Source organism: Symphalangus syndactylus, chromosome 6, assembly GCF_028878055.3.
Source record: "Symphalangus syndactylus isolate Jambi chromosome 6, NHGRI_mSymSyn1-v2.1_pri, whole genome shotgun sequence".
NCBI lineage: Eukaryota > Metazoa > Chordata > Mammalia > Primates > Hylobatidae > Symphalangus > Symphalangus syndactylus.
In genome coordinates, this window is record NC_072428.2 from 86,557,204 (window position 1) to 86,579,297 (window position 22,094).

General features: G+C 34.3%; 1 protein-coding gene across 2 annotated transcripts in view; it reads left to right on the forward strand.

Moving 5' to 3' along the window:
• SEMA3E (semaphorin 3E) overlaps positions 1-19,676 on the forward strand; it is a 277,698-nt gene extending 258,022 nt beyond the window's left edge. Inside the window, exons 17-18 of one of the 2 annotated variants that reach the window (XM_055283383.2) lie at positions 14,839-15,295; positions 18,539-19,676. In XM_055283383.2, the coding sequence (XP_055139358.1) occupies positions 14,839-15,291 (453 nt within the window). In that variant the 3' untranslated portion in view covers positions 15,292-15,295; positions 18,539-19,676. Of the gene's footprint in view, positions 1-14,838 lie in introns of both variants that reach the window. The other variant, XM_055283382.2, reaches the window with a different exon arrangement.
• The last annotated feature ends 2,418 nt before the right edge of the window (positions 19,677-22,094 follow it).

The following is a 22,094-nucleotide window of genomic DNA, read 5'->3' on the forward strand; positions in this document are numbered from 1 at the left end:
TATTGGAAGCCAACTTTTCTAGATATTTTGTAGGGAGCATTTTCCCTTGACTTGCAGACCTTATTAATTATAATTAAGTAATAATAAGTTACTATGAATTATAAATGTAAATTAAATATATAAGATACTATATATAGCATCAATTATTATGATATCCTGAGGGAAAAGAGACTTAATAAACAGAATTGATAACTGAGGCTATTATTTATAGGTACCTATATGTACCTATTGCAAACAGGAACTGAGTAGGTACCAGATTATTCCTAGATCTCATAACTGCATGTTAGACATAACTTTCTTCATCTTACACATGCAGAAACTAAAACTCAGAGAGTTATAGCTCATACACAAAGTTAGGGACAGACCTGACGTTTGAACTCAGGTATTCCTAACTCGAAAGCTGTGCTGTTTCACATTCATTGCTGCAGTACCGAGGACTGTTCTATGTGCATTTTATGGAATATACCATTTTATTATAAAGAATTGGTTTATAGATGAGGTAACTGAGGCACAGGATATTTAATAACTCCCCTGGTCACTTGCAGCTAGTAAAGTAGGTTCAAATCCAGGTGTCTATGTAATTTCTACTAAAACACAAAATCTTCTGAAATCAAAATTCTAAATACAGCTTCAGATGCTTTGGGACATAAAACAAATGGAAAACTGCTTATAGCAGAAGTTCTGGGATTTAATTTCTAAAAAATGCTCCTGATGTCAGATTGACCCTTATATAGATTTTTCTTTCTCAGAGTTGAGTGGAGCACGCTGCTGCAGCCTTGATGACAAAGGCACTAATCCTCATTGTCAGATGTCAGAGAACCTGCCCATAATTTGAACCATCCCCACTCTAAGCACTGATGCCATGAACCATTGTTACACAACATACACAATATGTATTTCCATTCTCAAATTGCCTTTTCAAGCTTCTACTATATGCCTATTGGTGGTAAAAGATGACTTCTGTACAAAGATACTTCTGTATCAAAGAAAATGTGAGCCACCATTTGAGCCTCTGTAGATATAAAACACAGAGTACTCCATCTCATTTTACTGGGTGTTTTTTCACTAAAAGAAATGTTTTATTCATTTGTTTGAATTTATTTATTAAGCACTTACTATGTCGTGCTTTATAGAACTTATATTCTGAAGAACGTGGAAAGAAAATAATAACAATAATGACTCAGAATGATATTAAATGTATCAGATAATGATCAGATAATGATAAAGAAAAAAATGCAAGGGAGATTAAATTATAGGGAAATGCAAAGGAGATTAAATTATAGGGAAAGGTTGGAATTTTAAAAGGATGGCCATAGAAGGCCTCACTAAGGAGGTCACCATAAAAGTGACATTTGGAAAAAAAATCTGAAAAAAGTAAGGGCATAGGTCATGTAACAGTATGAGATAAAAGCTTTCTGGACAATGGGAACAGTAGATGCTAAGATTCTTGAGATAGGAGCATATGTGATATACTCAAAGAACAGCTGAGTGAAGAGCAGTGTGGCTGGAGGTTAGTGAGCAGTAGGGAGACTAATAGGCTATGCATCAGAGAGGTGAGGTCAAGGAAAAGCTCATGCAGGGACCTATAGCCATTTCATAGGGTTTTGGTGTTCTGAATTAAAAAGGAAACCATCGTGTATTTTCAGCAGAGCTGTGACATCATTAACATTTGTATTTAAAAATATCAATTTGATTATTGTATTAAGATTATAGTATGTTGGGGTGGGGATAAAGGTGGAAGTAGGTAGTCACTGAGGTGATAGGAACACACAGTATTAAGTATAAATCTTCATGCTTAAAGACAACTCTTAATGTGTTCATGCCTTCAAGACCAGATGATTTGCAAGTGATTGCCTCATACACATTGTAGCAATGTGCTTTGCTATATTTTTCACTATTAAGAAATGTGAAGTCTGTTTAACATCTCAGATGGAATACTATTTTGGACCTTCTGTTCTCCTCTCTCTGTTTAACTGTCTGCAATTGGTGTTTTGAACTCAATAAATATCTACTCGGAGCCTACTTTAATAGGCCATGAATAAATCACATCTTAGCTCTTGTGAAGTTTACAGTCTTGTAATAAAGACAAGAGTGCAAACAGATAATTATATGTGTTCCTCAAAGATTCTGTTGAAACCAAGGAAAAAGAAAATTGTCTCAACTAAGAGATTGGGTAGGGAGGTGGCATAATAACCAATTGGGAAAAGATTCATGGCAGAGATGATATTTGAGCCACATCTTAAAGGATAAGTAGAGGGTAATTAGTAGAGAGAATAATGTTAGCTTATGTTATGAAGATGAAAAACAGTATGGTACATGTAAATCATGGATGGAAATGAGGGTGCAAAAATGAGTAGACAGATCAAGGAATCCATTTCAGTTTGTCTCTAAGCCAACGAGAACAACTTAGCTTGACTGTGTACACAAATTATTCTAGAAATTGGCACACAGAATTAGGAGATAAATAGAATGTCAACGAACATTTAGGATGATATTTCAATAGTCATCGAAAAAATTTTGTACCACATGAACTAAACAGTAGAAAGGGAGAAGACAGATTTCAATTTTTATGAGATAATGTTAAGTGGATTTCATATTTGAGATAAAAGAGAAGCAGTCACAAAATATTCACATGTTTATTGTCTGAGTGCCTGTGTGGCTAATGGCACAGTAACATGATTCCAATAATACAGGGGAAGAAGCACGTTTGGGAGAAAGTTGTCGAGTTAACTTTTTGGTGTGTTGAATTGGAAGCTCTTATAAATCATTCAGGTGGAGCTGTCCTGCTAAAACCCAATGGAAAGATTTGGCATGTCAAGAGATGTTGGAGAGACATCAGCAAAAAATGTAGTAGTCAAATTCAGGGGAATTAATAAAAGTAAGAACAATATAGCAACAATCAGTACTTAAATATGACTTACTGTGTACCAAGCATGACGAATATTTTTAATCCTTGCGACAGTCCCATGAAGGAGATATTTTTATTGTTTCTACTTTACAAATTTAAAAAATTGAAGCACAGAGAGACTGAGCTACTTGCATGAGATTACACAGCTTGTGAAGTCAGTTTGCATTTGAGCCCAGACGGTCTGGTTTTAATTTGGGGCCCTTAGACACAACGCAGTGATGCCTCCTCTAGTATAGCTTACCTTAGAGAGTGATGAAATAAAAAGCAAAGTCAACTAACTCCGAAAGCAAGGGGAAAACACATATTTAAGGAAAAGTTAGAAGACAAACTCAAAAAGAGAAATTAAAAATAGACAATAAGTTGTAATTATAATTAGCATTCATTTAGTGCTTACTATGTATCATGCTTTTCTAAGTGCTTTATATGTAGTAACTTATTTAAAACTAACAAAATTTCTCTGAGGTAGCTAGTAGCTTTTAAATTACTTTTACAAATTTGGGGGTTACAGGTGCATATTTATTACATTGCATAGTGGTGAGTCTGGCCTTTTAGTGTACCCATCACCCAAATAGTGAGCATTATACCCAATAGGTAATTTTTCAATCCTCATCTATCTCTCACCCTCCCACCTTTTGGAGCCTCCAGCATCTAGTATTCCACTCCATATGTCCAATTGTACTCACTGTTTAGCTTCCATTTATAAGTGAGAGTGCAGTATTTGACTTTCTGTTTGAGTTATTTCACTTATGATAATGTCCTCCAGTTCCATCCATGTTGCTATGAAAGACATTATTTCATTCGTTTTTAATGGCTGAATAGTATTCCATAGCACATGTATGCCACGTTTTCTTTATCCAGTCATCCACTGACGGACATTCAGGTTGATTCCGTATCTTTACTGCCGTGAATAATGCTGTGATAAACACATGAATAGAGGTATCATTTTGATATAACGAGTTCTTTCCCTTTGGGTACATTCCTAGTAGTGGGGTTGCTAGATTGAATGGTAATCCTATTTTTAGTTCTTTGAGAAATCTCTATATTGTTTTTCATAAAGGTTGTGCTAATTTACTAAAGTTAAGTAAATGGCACAAAATACAAACTAGTTGGTACCTCTAGAGCGGTATGGCTTAAATAAGTAGAAACAGTGAAGTTAGGAGGGTGTGGTGTAATAAAACCAGGAAAAAGGAATTGGATAAGATATATTAAACAATATTCTTTGAACAATGCATAAAATGAGGACCAAGTTTCCAGGGATAATGTGTTAAGTGGGATGTTAAGGCCAAATCGAAGTATATGTTCGTCTAATAACAGGTTAAGTGATGAATAGTGCTGTGTTGAACCAGAAATGCTAGTTTAGTGTACTATACCAAAATATTTGAATGACAAAGAGAGAGATCCACAAAGGTAGACAAGAGTAGAAATAAATTTTGTTTTGTTTTCTTTTTAGTAAAAAGGTGACTTGGTCATGTTTATAGGTTGAAAGGAAGTAGCTATAAAGAAGAAATGTGCAACTAGTTGATGAAGCAAAATAAAGAACCTGTGGGAGAGAATATAATCACAGATGAAATTTAAGGGGTAAATTCTTAGAAGGAAAATGGAGACTCTTCATTCTCTGAATTAAGAGAAAATAAAATGGTTCATTTATGTGGATAATGTAATTTCATCAACAGAAGTTAAGTTTAGCGGTTCCAAAGGTCTTCTATCTTTATTTAAATTCAGTGGCTATATATATTTCCACATATAGTTTTAATCTGAAATACAAGCCTAAATCTTCCTTCTATGAAGGCTGTATAAATTATTTTTTTCTGTAATAGCAGAAGACAAAACTGCTAAAATTATAGCTAAATCACCACTATACCCTGGTTTATGAAGACTCAATTTCTGCAATTCCACATACTTGAATTTATAAACCTCCATAATAATTGCAAAAATTTTAATACTGAATAACATCCCTAAGTGAAGAAAGTCATTCTTGTTAAGACATATAGTTAAGGTCATATAGTTGAAGTATTTCTGTATGCATTTCTCTTTCTATAAAATGGATAAGCACTACATTTTAAAACTGAGCAAATGAGGGAAAATTTAAATATGCATTATTTATTTAAATTTAAATGTTTATTAGTGACTGTGTGTAATTTCAGTTATAGTAAAGAAAACTGTAGTTTCTTCAAGCTACTCAGAAGATTAGTACCTAATTCCTCACTTCAATTTCATACACATTTTAAATGTTCTGACTTTGGAATATGTTATTTTTAATCCATATTTTTTTAAAAAGTAGGTTCCCCTGAACCTGACAATTATTTAAAGGAGAAATTGAAACACCAAAGACTTGGGGGCCAAATCTGGCCCTCTGCCTATTGTAAATAAAATTGTATTTGAAAACTGCCACACCTATTTGTTTACCTAATGTCTGTGGCTGTTTTTAGGCTACAACTGCAGAGTAGAGTAGACAACAGAGACTACAGGACTTGCAAAGCCAAAATTATTCACTATATAGCTCTTTACAGAAAAAGTTTTTGATCCCTGATTTAAAGGCTGAAATGAAAATGCATAGACAAGTAAAGCCCTATAAAATGAATATTATTGTGAAAAATGCCTCTGTATTTTTTTGGGAAAAAGTCTTTTTGTGCAAAAGTTGGCTCTCATTTTGTTCTAAAACTAAAACTAAAATTTCGTTGCAGTGGATTTTCAGTAAAATCAAGCAACGTGAATAATTTCTTGGAATATATTCTTTTGGAGTTTAGTCATTTGCTGACAAAATCGAAATATATCCCAAAGACACAATAAATGAGATTGAGTTCTAGGAGTGAGTTAAATTAATTTACACAGATCTCCTGTAGGGGAATTTGGGGGCAATCTCAAGACACATAAAATATCATCTATGCCTATTTCGGGGTGGTGTAAGGCAAAAGACAAGAAAACTGCTGGCCCGTAAGACCAGCATTATAATTTGTAGATCTCTTTGGTAAGCATGAAAGAATTATTTTTTCCATGATCAGTATTGATCATTTTATTGTGGATTCTCTATTTAAGAGGAAATATGTGTTTCTGTGTCTGAAAAATAAAGTGTATCACTTTAAAATAGTTAATTGTATGCAATTAACTATTAGACTGCTTACATAATGCACAAATATGCATGTTCATTGTAGTAAATGCAAAAAAGAATGTGTATTGACAGAAAAACTCTTAAACTTTAATTGCACTTTGCTATAAATTTTTTGTTTTACTCAATACCAAAATTGGCATTTTTCAACTCTGCCTTCAGACCACCTACAAGGTAGAATAAATTCACCAGTCAATTAAACGCTGTTGAGTAATCTAATAGCCATGGTTAGCTTATCAATGAGCAGTTCATTCCACATAACTTAGAGTGCATTGCCTCTGTGCTAAGTTTCTATAGTCTAAAATAAAACATAATTTTATTGATAATTCAATGCGTCATGGAGACAGCTTCTTCTACAAAAATGAAACAATAAAAAATGGAGTGCACAAATTACAACTTTTAATATTGGGTTATGTCATCGAAGCTAGGAGAATTATGAAGTAAAATCTCCTTTTTATTTTACCATTTTGTTTGTTAGATGACTCATATTTTCCTTACCTTTACCAATGCTACCCTATGGTAGTAATTCCAAGGGGTCAAAGCCAGCCATAAGTTTACATTTTTATCTTTATGCACAACACTGAAAGCATCAGTTTTTGTTCCGTATTAATATTACTTCTTTGTTTTTCTTGTTTTTATAATGTAAAGTGCATGAACTCTTGCCTCATTTGAACCATCTGTTTAGTAGTTTTGGCATTCTTTTTCAGTCTATTTTAAAAATGTGCTCATCTTTCTAAACTAACAACTTTTTACAACAGATAAATATTCAGAATTTACTTTTCTAGCCTTGACAAACATATTTGTATAATATCACTTATCTCATTTTTTAGTTGCACAATAATTAGGAGGCTAGCCCATTAATTTCATGTTTCTTCCTTTTACAATGGCAGAGACAGGGTTCCTATTGTATATATGGAGAATATAAAACAACTTGTGATCATAAGAAGAGGAATGAATCTAGAGTTTTTAACTGAACTCTGTTCTGTTAATTTTCCAGGAGAATATTGAATACATTTCAAAATTAAAACATTTTCTCTTAGAGCTATGGTATCTGTTATGGATCTAAGTCTCATGCCACTGACACCATTCTAGCTTTGTGCATCTGATTAAACCGGATAACATGGTAATGCAGAAAGCCCAATGCACACATGTACAGTACATACTCCAAAATACCAATTCCCTTCACTTGCAAGTTCCTTTTGTTCTAGCATAAATTATAATTTATATGGTCTTCCAGATCATAAAAATATGCATGTGCATGAAGATATCCCAGCATAGAACTGTATATCTGGACTACATTGTTTTAACTCCACCGAATAGCTATAATATTGAACTATTCTCAGGCATCATCTCTTCACCCTCCACTGAGATGTTGCCTAAAGGAAATGTATTTATTATGGTGCTGTTGTTGGAAACCTCCCTCTCTTTTTATAAGGACATGCAGAGAGATTTTTCTCAAGTCTCAGTGCCAGGAAAGATGTACTTATCATAAGGAGTAATTTTAAAAATATATTTTAGAGACATTTTAAATCTTAGGATTTATCATACTTTCTTCTTTCCTTTGGTTACTAGGAAATTTAGTATTGAATTTCTACTTCAGTTATAGTTGTTGTACAGTTCCTTATATTGTACAATCTTGTTTTCAAACATTGTCTTTACCTTCATTCTTTCTAAACTTAATTTCTCTTCAGTCTGAGATTCTTATCTATGGAAAATTTGAATAAACCATTAATCACAAACCTCTCTTTACAAACTTAGTTTATTGGTTGTCAAACCACATTAATCATTACAAATAGCAGAAGTTTTTGTTTTTGGTTTCGGTTTTTATTTTTTGCTTGCTTGTTTTTGGCTCTTGTTTTTTTTCACTTCAGATGCCTAATTTAGTTAATCATACGACTTAGTTTATGGTACATTGTGATGATTGGTTTATACAAATTTCTCTTGTTCGACCTTGTTTTTCCTGGACCTCCTTTTTCTACTTTCATCCTTGTTTCCCCATATGCATCTACTGAATGATTGGAATAATCCAATACTATGTTTGCAAATTGAACAGGTGTATAATGTATTGAGTGTGCATGAACTGTAAAAGTAAATGTATTATGTTATAGATTATATTCTCCTTCTTACTTTGTGAACTCAGCACTATGTTTTTACAGTTTATCCCTGTTGCTGTTTGTGTCTCTATTTCATTGCCTGACTGTTACTTAACATACCATAGCATGCATACATTGCTCTTAATTCATTCTTAATTCCCCTAAGTGTGGACATCCAGAGTGTAATTAACTCCTGCTATCACAGCTTTGACAATCATCTCTGCAAATAACCCCTTATAGATCTGAGTGGAAGTTTATGCATTATTATTTGTCAACATCCTTCATTTCTGTAATTATTGTCAGCTTGCTTTCAGGGTATCTGCACCATCTGGACTACCAAAGCAGTTCATGTGGGTTCATGTTTCCCCACGTGCTCACCAATATTTCGTATTATCTTGTTTTCTAAGTTTTGTCTTTCTTCTGGCTATAGGGTAATGTGTTTAAATTTGAATTTCTTTCTTTCTTTCTTTCTTTCTTTCTTTCTTTCTTTCTTTCTTTCTTTCTTTCTTTCTTTCTTTCTTTCTTTCTTTCTTCTTTCTGAGACACAGTTTTGCTCTTGTAACCCAGGCTGGAGTGCAATGGCGCAATCTCGGCTCATCACAACATCTGCCTCCTGGGTTCAAGCGAATCTCTTGCCTCAGCCTCCCAAGTAGCTGGGTTTACACCCAAGTGCCACCATGCCTGGCTAATTTTGTATTTTTAGTAGAGACGGGGTTTCTCCATGTTTGTCATGCTGGTCTCAAACTCCCAACCTCAGGTGATCTGCCCGCCTCAGCCTCCCAAAGTGCTGGGATTACAGGCGTGAAACACCGCACCCGGCCTAAATTTGAATTTCTAACTTTACTAGTAAGGTTGAATGTTAACATGCATTCTTACTAAAACATTTGGATTTCTCCTTCTCTGAAGTGCCCATTTATATGCTTTTTCCATTTTTTCTCTTTTATTTCTCTTTTTGTTGACTTGAAAAACTCTTTTACCTCTTCAAGACATTAATTCGTTCTTGAATATAAATGCCCTAAATTTCTCCTTTGATATCGTGTATGTTTTTGAATATAACATGTTTTACATGTTATGGTTTTGAGTTATTTATAATGACTTTCTTTCCAGCATAATCTTGTATTAAAATAAGGGTTGTTTTTCCACATTTGTTCTTCTCCACGTAGTGTGATAGGTTTCCCCGAATGAGCTTTTAAACAATTCATCCTGTCTACTAGGTAACATCAGTATCATATATCAGGTTTATATTGGAAAGTGTTTTTAATAAAATAAATCTGTATTTTTATGCTCTGTCATATTAGGTATTTCTGTAAGTAAAATAAATAAATATATATACATATATATGTGTGTATGTATAAAATTGGTCACAGGCAGGCCAGATAAATAAACAAATCTATAAATTGTTTCCTCTATTGCTTAACTAAAACCGATTTTATTATTAAATGTATTCTCAACTAAACCAATTCAAGGCCTATGTCTGTCCTTTTCCTGTGAAAGTATGGAACCATATGGTTGGTAGACATGGAAATACCTGCTTCTTCCTGACCAGCTACCAGATGTGCAGAGTTCTTTGTTCAATTACTTTTTTTTTTACTAGAAATTATAAAACATACTGAATCAATCTTTATAGCTAAGAATAATAAAACCATTTTCAGCAAAAATTTTGTATTTATATAGATTGCCTATAAGAATATTTGATAGAAATGATGTATTATGCACTATCTTCTTGATGGAGGAAATCTGGTCTGCAGACGTAGAAAAAAACACAGATGGATGAAAACAATTCTGTAATCAACATTTGATGTTGGAGGTACCCAAGTAAACTGACATGGAAAGACTAAATTGTGGAAGAACTTCAGATACAAATTTCTAAGTCATTTTATATTTTTGGGTATTTATAGTCCATGTAAGATACCTTTAACTTTCTAGGTGATTTAACCTACATAATGTATGGCCCTCCAGACCGAGCATGAAAACAGCTTATATTCCTGTCTTTGTAACGTGTATTTGTCATAACCAAGAGTGTAGATCAAAATTCTGAGAGGCACTATCTCTAACATGGAAATAAACAATGTAGGACAATTTCTATGGTAATTGTCATGATTCCATATCTTGAATCTTGACCAATCTGGACTTTATATGTACATAATACAGTGTTTCTCAAACTTGGGTTTCTGATTTTTTTTTAAAACCCTGCTTTTTTAAAATACCAAACTTGAAAAAACAAGCAACAAACAAACAACCCTAATTCTAGTGATCAAGAATTTGTATTTATTTTTAGTTTTGCTTTTTGCTTACTTTTAAATTACTTTCATAAACTGCTTGCTATATGCCGGAAACTAGGCTAGATCAATTTCATATTTTCTCATGTATTACTCACTCTCACAGGAGACATAATAGAGACAACAAAGGATCATATTCAATAAGGACGTTTGTATGCAATTTTTTTTTCAGGTAAAGGCAATGTCCTAAGACATATCTGTGATGTAGCCCTCTTTCATCAGTTACTAAGTGCTCCTGAACCCATGTTTGCTCCTTCTTATTCAAATTATTATTGGATTTACCTGGAAGTTGTTAATATATTTTGGATATATCTGTATGGGTATACCCCATTGCTGTACATGTTTGCGCTCTCTAAATGAATTAGTATGTTCTTATTTTACACTCTCTTCTGAATTCTTTACTCATTATAGGATAATTCAGAAGAATAAAGAAATAGGTCTTTGCCCTTTAAAAACTTGTATGTTTGAAGAGATGAAACTTGCATGGAAAAATAATTTGAAAAGAAATATAAATAACAGCTTTTGTGCTACAAATGTAAATGGTATTGTGTTACAAAAAGAAGCAAAATACCTTTGGGGCTATAAAGGAAGTATTTATAAAGGAAGGGAAAGTTTAGTTAAGCCTGGAAGGAAATGAAAAAACAAATGGATTGGTAGACAGTAGAAAGGAGTTTATTTAAGGGAAAAAGAGTATGTTCAGAATAAGAGCTGTGAGTGGAAAGCAGGGTGGCGATACAGGGAAATGGCAGCATAAAGAATTATGAAAAGGAGGGGTTGATTCTAGTAATGTACAGGTTGCCCCACCACCTGCCCTTAAAAGTGAAACATCATCCTGGGCTGCTAGCACCGTTTATATTAAAATGTTCATTAAATATTCACAAGAATAAGACAACACATACATTCCTTATGCTTGTAGCTTTTATTAAAATATTGAACCAAAATTAATTTAAAGATAAATTATAAACAAATTGATGCATCATTAAAATGTTTATTTACTGTGTTTTGTTTTTACTGAAATATGTATCTCTATGACTGTAAGATGAGACACAGATTGCCACATATGTGTATGTATAACACTTTCTGCCTCTAGCTATACCATGTGATGACTCCATCCTCCCAACACTTTATTCAAGTGACCTTGAAACTTTTTATGTGTATTACTACATGGGGATGTTGTTTCATTTTCATTTGGCTGTAACTTACCATTAACATATTATACCCATCTTTGTTCTTTTTTTCATTTGGAAACACGGCTTTGAAAGTGGTTCAGAATCTATGATAAACATAAACACTAACACTGAGATTGATCTTTCACATGATTCCAAATATAGTTTATTCATTTATATTGATTTTTGTGTCAATCAACACAATAATTTAAAAAATCCTTATTAAAAAAAGAGTCGATCTCCAGATCTCCAGAAATGCACCTCTTCCACCAACCCTAGTTTGAGAAACACTACATTAATATTGTATTGATTACATTAATCAATATAAATTAAGCAATTCGGGGATCTAGATTTACAAAGGCAGGATCTGGTTAATGGAGCAATTCTTACTGCTCAGGCAAGAAACAGAGATGTGAATAAGTTCTAAATCAGGATGTGGACAAAAGAAAGTGAGCTTTAAAGAAGAGTCAATTAGTATCCATTTGTTGAAATAAGTGGGGAAAGATGACACAGAAATTTAATTGAAGGATTATTGTTAGATACTTGCGTATAATTTTGCATGCTCAAGTGTATGAAGGTTAACAGGCGAAATGAAGGTAATAAAGGAGGGAGGACACTTTTACAGGGGTGTGAGAAAGGCCAGTTTGGGAAGATGATATTTAATTCAGTTATGCAGGATGAGAATTAACCAGCCTTGAAGAAGTGTCTCAAGGCAGAGATACACACAGAGGTCCTGAAACAGAATCAAGCTGGGTATGAAAGAAGAAACAGAAAAAACGGGAAGATTTGGAGAGTTTGCCATGAGATAAGGTCAAAGAAACAGTTATAAGGTATGAGAATTTAACATTGCAGCAAAAATGGTGATGAGGGAGGGGTGTTTTAAGGGTCACCACTGAAGAAATGTAAATAGGAATTTGTGATAGCATATAATGAGAGAGAAGTATAAACGATCAACAATTGAGGATAGGGAGACTAGAAGAATAATGATGTCATGGCCAGAAATAGGGAAGTTAGTAAATGGAGGGCAGTTTGAGTGGGAAGATACTGAATTGTACGTATTAAAGGATTATTTATGTTTCTTTTAGTTAAAAACACCAAATCCATTGTTTTTTTGTTTTTAACTAACAGAAAACACAAAACAGTGGATTATCTATGTGTAAGGTGTACCATTTTAGGGAAGCTGGCTGAAACAAAGAAATAAAAGTACTATCAAATGGATGGAAATAAAATGTAAGATCAGTGAAGGGTGGAGGATTGCACCTTAAGGCAATGAGAAATCTGCAGAAGAAACCAAGAAAGAGTAAAGAAAATAAGGACAGTATAATGGCGCATACCACACAGAAAATAAAAGATGTTTAAGGAGGCAGATTTCATCCATATCAAATGCAGCGATAAGTTTTAAAACAATGGAGGCTTACTTCAGAGTCAGTATCATGTGAGGCACGGGGTGGTCACAGGTTGCAATAGATGGTAAAGTTATGGAGAAAGCTAGTGCTGGAAAATAAGTTTGTTCAGAAGCCTGGCCTGGAGGCATGAGTAACTAAGCAGAGGTAAACAAAGTGCTTTAAAAGTTAGTTGCCTGTAACAGTTGCTAAGGATATTCTGAGAAAAACCTATCAATAAAACAGATTGTTTCTATGTGGTGAAGATGGTTTTGCTTTGAGGGTCTTCTTGGTTCCTCACTGGAGGATTTCACTCTCCAGTTAATGACTACAGTATTCTGCCTACCAGGACACGGTCCCACCAAGTCAAGGGAAGCACCTACAAAAGACTTATGGAGACTCTTTTGTTAGCCCAACTAGGACACTCTGAAGCTTCCGAGTTATTAACTTACTTATACTGGCTGGAAAAAATGCCTTTGGGGCGCCACATAACTTAAAAATAACATCCCTATTTCTTACTGTACTATATTACTACATTTTGTCTTCTGTTCCACAAATCGTGGTTTGTAAATACCACTTTCCACACCTGAGTAATCACATTGAAACTTCGTCTATGCCAGGTCTCACCAAGGCAGGAAAGAGCCAAGTCTGGCATTCCTGGCCAGGACCTATCACAGGGACAAAAACATGCTTATCATTAATAGCCTTTATTGCCAAAGGCTATTGTAATTATTGCCTCTACATTTCTTTTATATTGACAAAGATGAATATTGCTTTCATTTTTGTATTCTCAAAGGTGAAAGCTGTCAGCATACTATAAACCACCTTTATACTATTATCGTAAGATCCTGGGCCACAGGAAAACATGATTGTTTTTGGTTAGATGAATGTATGGCAGAAAGGTAGAGGTAGCTATTGATAGCACTGTGCAAAAAATCCTCACCTATTTTCTTTAATCTTCACAACAGTTTTTCAGGTTATTAAGTTATCTCCACTTTACAAAGAAAACTAAGGCAAGAAATATACATGAATGCCCTAAATCACACAATAAATAGTGGTGCCAATATTTGACTCTAACTCTGCCTAATGTGAAATCATTTACTTACTAGTCCAGCTATTTGTGATAAAACATGAGTTATCTCGCCCTTCTTACTCTGAATTATAATTATTTATTTATAGAAATAATGTAATTTATTATACCAAAAACATGACAAAAGATATTTGAGCACTGAAGGTATATTAAAACTTAATATTTGCTAGACCGTCCGATCCTTTAGAGCAGGAACTGGATTTTACTTGTTTATTTTTTAATCTCTGGTAAAGGACAGCCTATGAAAAGGTAAGGGATGTTCACTGAATTGATTAACTGATGAATTTTTTTGTAAGAAGACAAAGTGAAAGGACCCCAGTTCTCTAAAGAGAGGTCCTTGTAGAAACACTGGTCACTACAATCTGGAGGGCATAATCATTCCTGAAAGAATGTGGGAAGTGGTATTTGTTCTGTCCATTGAAAAACAAAAGTTAAAAAATAAATTTTAGAAATTTTCCTTTCACTCTTACTGTGACTGCTATACTGAAATGTATTTTTGCTAATGATTAATTGAATCATTAGGGAGAAAGCCCTCTTACTTTACAATATTGACATAAAATGATCTCAAGGTCATTGATATGAAGTGCCCACCAATGTAAATATCTTCAGAATACACACACACACACACACACACATACACACACACACACACACATAGATGTAATTATTTAGCATCTTTGTGCATGTATGATTTTCAGGGTTTCATTATGTGATAGTGAACATGAAAATATTCAAGATAGGTAGTGGAAAGGGTGATGGATTGTTACTTTCTCTCCTGTGTACTTCAGTGCCATTTACTTTTTTGTTCTTGCAGGTGAAGACAGATGACAGAGTGGTTAAGATGGACCTTGGTTTACTCTTCCTAAGGTTACGCAAATCAGATGCTGGGACCTATTTTTGCCAGACAGTAGAGCATAGCTTTGTCCATACTGTCCGTAAAATCACCTTGGAGGTAGTGGAAGAGGAGAAAGTCGAAGATATGTTTAACAAGGACGATGAGGAGGACAGGCATCACAGGATGCCTTGTCCTGCTCAGAGTAGCATCTCGCAGGGAGCAAAACCATGGTACAAGGAATTTTTGCAGCTGATCGGTTATAGCAACTTCCAGAGAGTGGAAGAATACTGCGAGAAAGTATGGTGCACAGATAGGAAGAGGAAAAAGCTTAAAATGTCACCCTCCAAGTGGAAGTATGCCAACCCTCAGGAAAAGAAGCTCCGTTCCAAACCTGAGCATTACCGCCTGCCCAGGCACACGCTGGACTCCTGATGGGGTGAGACTATCTACTGTCTTTTGAAGAATTTATATTTGGAACGTAAAAAAGTAAAAAAATAAATAAATCATCCAACTTCTTTGCATTACTTAAAAGAGATTTCTGTAATACAGGAATGACTATGAAGGTGTTATAATAAATTATTCTACATACTCATTTGACTGGATAAACTTCACATAAAATTAACTAATTTTTTAAATAAATGAATTGCTTAATGGTTTCTCATTATGTTTATCAAAAAACAACTATAGCTGTCATTTTCAGTACTTGGCTGCTTTTCTGTGAAAATTATTATTTTACTTTTGGAAGACTCAAGATTATTAGAATATTGAAGAAAAATTAGAGACTTTTATAATCGTGATAAATATAAAACTAAATATGTTTTAATATTTCTGAATTTTTCTTTTCCATCACAATGTAAGATATGCAGAATACAAGATACTTTGGCATTCTCATGTGAACTTTCTGTACTCTTTAAGGATTATTTTATTAGTGTTGTTTAAGCCATGAGTATTAAGTAGCAGGTGTGTTGTGAGTGCTGTAACCAATGAAAGGAAAAATGTGGTCTTTCTGAGGCTTGCGCCCTTCATAAAATATTCATTAAAGTACATTCACACTATTTTTGCTTTATAACACAGTCTTTAATTTTCACTCACTGTGGAAAGAAGAACTAAGGTAACTTCTCAGAAAGATATCAAATCTCAGAAAGAGTGTCAAATCAGATGACCTTATAGTTAGAATTCTAACTACTGTAAAAGATTTTTGCTGCCCTCTTGTGGTAAAAAAAATTATATTCTCACACATTTCTTTTTTCTCTACAGATGGATATCTGTTTAGGAAAGATTTGAAAGCAGATTTTCAGTAGATACATGGATACATCAAGTTCATTTGCAGAAAAAATAACTGAAATAAAAAACATGTTAATCCTTATATCATACTTTAATATGAAAGTATTGCTTATAGATAATTTATTATCTCACAAGTCAAAAATGAAGATTTTGCAGCACTGAAGATCTATTAAAGCTCCAAATTTTAAGTTTCTAAATAATCTTCGCTGAAATCTAAAATATACTATAACAACCATGTTTTGGCCGGGCGCGGTGGCTGACGCCTGTAATCCCAGCACTTTGGGAGGCCGAGGTGGGTGGATCACGAGGTCAGGAGATCGAGACCATCCTGGCTAACACGGTGAAACCCTGTCTCTACTAAATATACAAAAAATTAGCCGGGCGTAGTGGCGGGCGCCTGTATTCCCAGCTACTCGGGAGGCTGAGGCAGGAGAATGGCGTGAACCCAGCGGGCGGAGCTTGCAGTGAGCCGAGATCGCGCCACTGCACTCCAGCCTGGGCGACAGGGCAAGACTCCGTCTCAAAAAAAAAAAAAAAAAAAAAAAAAAAAAAAAAAAAAAAACATGTTTTATTTGTGAAAAAAGTATTAAAGTGATTTGCTCTCAAATATCAAATTTTCTTCTCTTTTATATTAAGAGACAGGAAATTGTTTCATGAGTTCACTTACCTGCTGAGATATTCAGAGCATTTTTACCTCTCTCTTAAATATTATAAAAAACAATTGTATTTTTAAGAATGTTTATTTGTCGAAGTCTTTCCTTCTTCTATTAAATATTTACCAATTACCTTTCTAAAATATGAAATTTTGTAAGATGTTTTCACCTAAATAAAAATTGAAAGCAAGTGGATTACACAGGAGAACCATTATGAACATTTATTTACATATTAATCTTAGTGTTTATTTCAGTTTTCAAAGTTAGCTTATAGGTTATACATTTAAGTTAAAGTGCTGATAACTCATAATCACTTGCAATTTCATTGTAAAATTAACAAATCCATAAATATTTTAAGAAAAATTTAAGTTTATTCAGATAAGTCACCATGCTTATGGTGACTATAAAGATCTAAGAAATGCAAATATACTGAAATTGACATCCTCTGAAAATTCCACTTGCTATTTACCGAAGAATCCACTGGAGGTCGTTACTGCCATTAAATAATAACTGAAAAGACTGTAGTGAAATGTATTTTTAAAAACTATATTCAGTAAAAGCCTGCTCAATTTGGAGAAACAGAACCACAAACACAGATCACAGGGGCCTTACAAAGTTTATGTCTGAACAAATAAGTCAATTAAGTACACTTTATTGAAAATTGCCTTCCATTAACACACAAGAAAGAAAGCAGAATTTTCTTCTGTATCTGAATTTTAAATTTAAAAAGGCAGATAAGACATAAATAGTTATCATTTTAATGGCAATAACACAGACAAGTAGTTAATAATGATGATAACAGTGGTGTAACTTGTAAACTAAATATTTGGTAACTGAAGCAATAGGCAGAGGAAAATAGCTTGTCTATGACGCAAGTCATAAGAAGTCCATATACTGAAGAGGGTTTGATGAAATAAAGTGACTATTAACCAGAAAAGAAACATTTTACATAAAATGCTAAAATTTGTTATAGGAAAATAAATCAAACCCAAAGAAAGTTTATTCAATGCTAATTTGAAAGAAAACTGATAAGAAAACTTTGAGGGCCCAGGTCCACAATTTGGAGAGACCACTACATTTTACATATAATTATACAAACACGTATGTACATATATATATGTATATAATCTTGCTTCCTGCCTGTTTATGGCAGTACTGAAGAGAACTGGGAAAGAAGAGGGAGGGAGAGAGAAAGACGAAGAGAGAGAGAAAGCAGTTTCCAAGGATATGTTTCATGTCCCATCATTTTCTCAGTTTCTCCCTCTCTCTCCCAACACACACACACACACACACACACACACACACCTCATATACTATAAAATAAATCTTCACTGCCCTATCAAAATACAAATAAATCAATCTATGCTGTCCTGTCCTTCTTGAGAATCTAAAACATACCACAAAAATATATACCCAGTTTTTTGTTCTGTCTGAGGTTAGAATTAATTCAAATTCAGAACCTCCTTTGAGAAATGCCCAGGCTTTAAAAATTAAAAATGGATGGATCTTCTCTGAACTCAGGGAGGGCACATACTTAGACACCTACAAGACTTGGAGGAATTAAGAGTTCGCCCTTCATCTCACCAAATTTTCCCCATTTTTCTCTTTCTTGCAGAAGGAGAGAAACCATGCTCTCTAGCAACATTGAGCAAAAATCATAACCACTCATCCTAATTTCTAAGGGGCACCTCCATCTAGGGCCAGTCTCCTGCTTCTTTAAACCTCTTCTATCTTTGTTACAGGAGAGGACCTGTGAATAGACTGAGTTTTGACATAAAACAATGCCCATTCACCTCCTCCTTCAGCACAACGTCACCCATTGGGCAAGAGATCCAGATTTGTTAACAAGAAGGATTTTGCTTCGTGATTCCACATCTATAATTCTATATTGCTATGTTTTTTCTTTTGTGTGAATTACTGAATATTTCGGTGCAAAGTTATCAACTTGGAGAAACAGGGATTAAAAATAAGGATAAACACTAATAAGAGCTCTAGAAAAAAGGGAACAGAAAGTCTTTGCCTGTTTAGTAAGTGGCAATTCCATATATATTTTAGAGATTTTTTCTATCTAAAACTAGTTAAATACTTAGAATGTTTGTAATGAGTGTTCAATATTTGCTATAGGTTTTAGGGTTTTGTAAATCTTCGTAGTAATTATGAACATTTGTAAAATTTGTAAAATACAATAAATCATTTTGAGTGTTGGTGTTAAGCATGAAACAAACACAGCAGCTGTTGTCCTTAAAAATGAATTTACCTGTGACACCTGAAGCCTAATAAATATATTAAGAAAAGTACTTAGTATTGTATAGATATTTGGATTCCAGGAGAAAATGCGACATTTATAATAAGAAGTCCATACTCTTTTTCTTACAGCAGAACATCACACTGAGTTCCATTTTGAAAAAGGACTCATTTTTCAGGCCAACAACTGTTGCATTTGAATCAGATATAAATAATAGATTTTCCACAAACACTCAGCTGATTGTAGCAGTGTTATTTAAGCTGGTATTTTTTTTTTCTTGGAAGGATAGCTTTATATTTTGGCTTTCATTATAAATTGATTGTGTTCTGCTTGTGTTTAAATGGCTTACTTATAAGCTACAGCACTATATGGGAGTGCTCTTCTCTGTATGGTATCCTTTTATCTGCTTGTCTAGGTTCATAACAGTGTGTGCCATATTCTTTCTTTTCACTGATTCTAAGCCATGAGACTTATTATCATCTGGTGGCAAGCTGCAGGGACCATTAACAGTGTGTCTCTTTGACTATAATGTGGATCTGCCACTATGCACTACGTAATTTGTCTGTACCATTATGTACAATCTCTATTTGGCTCTACTTTGATGAAAAAGAAATAAATATTTGCTAAACTCTCAAGTGTCGTCTGGGGAGCATTTTCTAAGTTTTTGCCAACTGAACTCAAGTTTTTTATATTAAGCCTAAATGTAAACATACAATGCCAGACTACCACTGTTTTTTTGTCTTCTTTTTTTTTTAGAAGTTAGAAAAGAATTCAGTTTTCTTTCCTGGGATATTTATAAGCCAACTTTCCTACAGAGGAAAAAGTCTGTTAACCTCATTACCTTGCAGCAGTTGGGTTTATTTATGCAACCCCGTGTTGCTAGGACCAGCAGCCAGAAATTCCTTTCAAAGCTTCATCATCCAGATAAGAGATATGAAAAATGAAAGCTTTTAGAATGGTAACTCATTGAATGTTTACGATTTTTGCAAGCCTCAAGTTCTAGCTTAATGTATCCGAATTGCTATTTTCTCTGTTATTTTTATAAGACCTTGGGAAGGCCATTTAAATGAAGTGTGGTGTTAAATAAACTTTTGGGGGTGCATTTTGTTTTTGAGGCAAATTTTATTGTATTGGTAAGTAATTAGTTACAATGTTTTAAAAGAAAAAATTGGCAGCAGCTCATGGAGTGTGTCTCTGGCAGCTTTATGATGTGATAATGACATTAATGGTAGTTGTTTATCATATTTCAACCTTGCATTCATTTATAATATAGGCCTACTTTTAGTATAGTGTTTGATGAACTAATTGAATCCTTTGAATAGTAAGCAACAGATTTCTAGTTACCATAACTGTCTCTCTTCTTCCTCTGACTAAAGACTGAAAATGTATCTCTCTCTGTCTCTCCCTCTCTCTCTCTCCCTCCCTCCTTCCTCTTCTTATAAAGCTACTAATCCCATCATGAGGTCCCCATTCTCATGACCTCATCTAACCATAATTACCCTCCCCAAACTCCATCTCCAAACACCACCACATTGGGGGTTAGGACTTCAACATGTGAATTAGGGGAGATACATTTTCAGTCTTTAGTCAGAGGAAGAAGAGAGACAGTTATGGTAACTAGAAATCTGTTGCTTACTATTCAAAAGAAACAAAGGTATCCACCCATCTTTTTATTCAAAAACGGTATGCCAGGCACTGAACCAGGCACTGTATAAAGTGTAGAAATGTTAATAACCCCATTATTACACAGATAAATAAAAATTAAATTATATTTTTAGGGACTATGTTTGCAGTGTTTATTGGAAAAAAAATCCCAAATCTTCATTTTACTTTATAGTACATGAAATGCAACAACAGTGTAGTTTAATACAAGTATTTATTCTTTCAGAAGTACAGTTGGTATACACATGGGATTAGGTCCAGGGCTCCCATGTGTACCAAAATTCATGAATACTCAACTCTTGCGGTCAGCCCTGTGAATTCAAATACAAGAAAAGTCTCCCCTCTCTGTGTATGTGGGTTTCATATCTTATAAATACTTTATTTTCCATCTCCATTTGGTTGAAAACAATTCACATATAGATGTGCCTTTGCAGTTCAAACCTGCATTGTTCAAGAATCAACTGGACTTCTAATTATGAATGTTGAGACTCCTGGTCAGGATGACATTTAGAAGCCAGGCTTTGATTCAGAGGAGCTGCAATAATGTAGCAATAAAAAATGGTATATAAAAAGAGAAATAATTTAACAAAAAAGAAAGAGATCAACATAGAAGCATAACATCTTTATGAATCTGCCCCTACATTTGCCTTCTTCTCATCCATCTTTACCCAGCAGCCAAAGTCATCTTTCTACCACAAATTCGATCCTTTTATAACTCTATTTGAAGCCATTCATGGCTTTTGCATGGTTGATATGGTTCATGAACCAGTAATGGAACATAAATGCAAGGCAGTGATTGGGCTTGAAGCCATAAATCTGGACACGTGTTCAGCAGAAGATAGTGGTAGCGGGAAGCCCAGATCCTGCACAGCGAGAGGAATACACATGATAGATGCCAGGTGAAATGTTAGGACTTCTCACTGCTTTGGGCAGATACAGAAGCCTGAAATCTGGGTACCTACAATTGCCTGAGGTTTTGTCATATAGGAGCTGCATGTAAAGCCATCTAAGGCTAGGACACAGACTCATTGCAGGTCCCAGGACTGACTTAGCCCCTTTTTTCCTCTTCACTTCTCTTCATGACCTGGGATCCATGGAATATGAGACGCCCAAATCATCTCAGTACTAGAGACTGGAATAGCCAAAGAACCTTTTCTGGTTTAGTAACCCTGAGGTAGGCATAACGAGGTGGAAGCAAAAGTAAAAGCTACAGGTGAGGTACTAAAGACTGAATTCTGTCACATCTCCCTGGTCTCCCCTAATTCACATGTTGAAGTCCTAACCCCCAATGTGGTGGTGTTTGGAGATGGAGTTTGGGGAGGGTAATTATGGTTAGATGAGGTCATGAGAATGGGGACCTCATGATGGGATTAGTAGCTTTATAAGAAGAG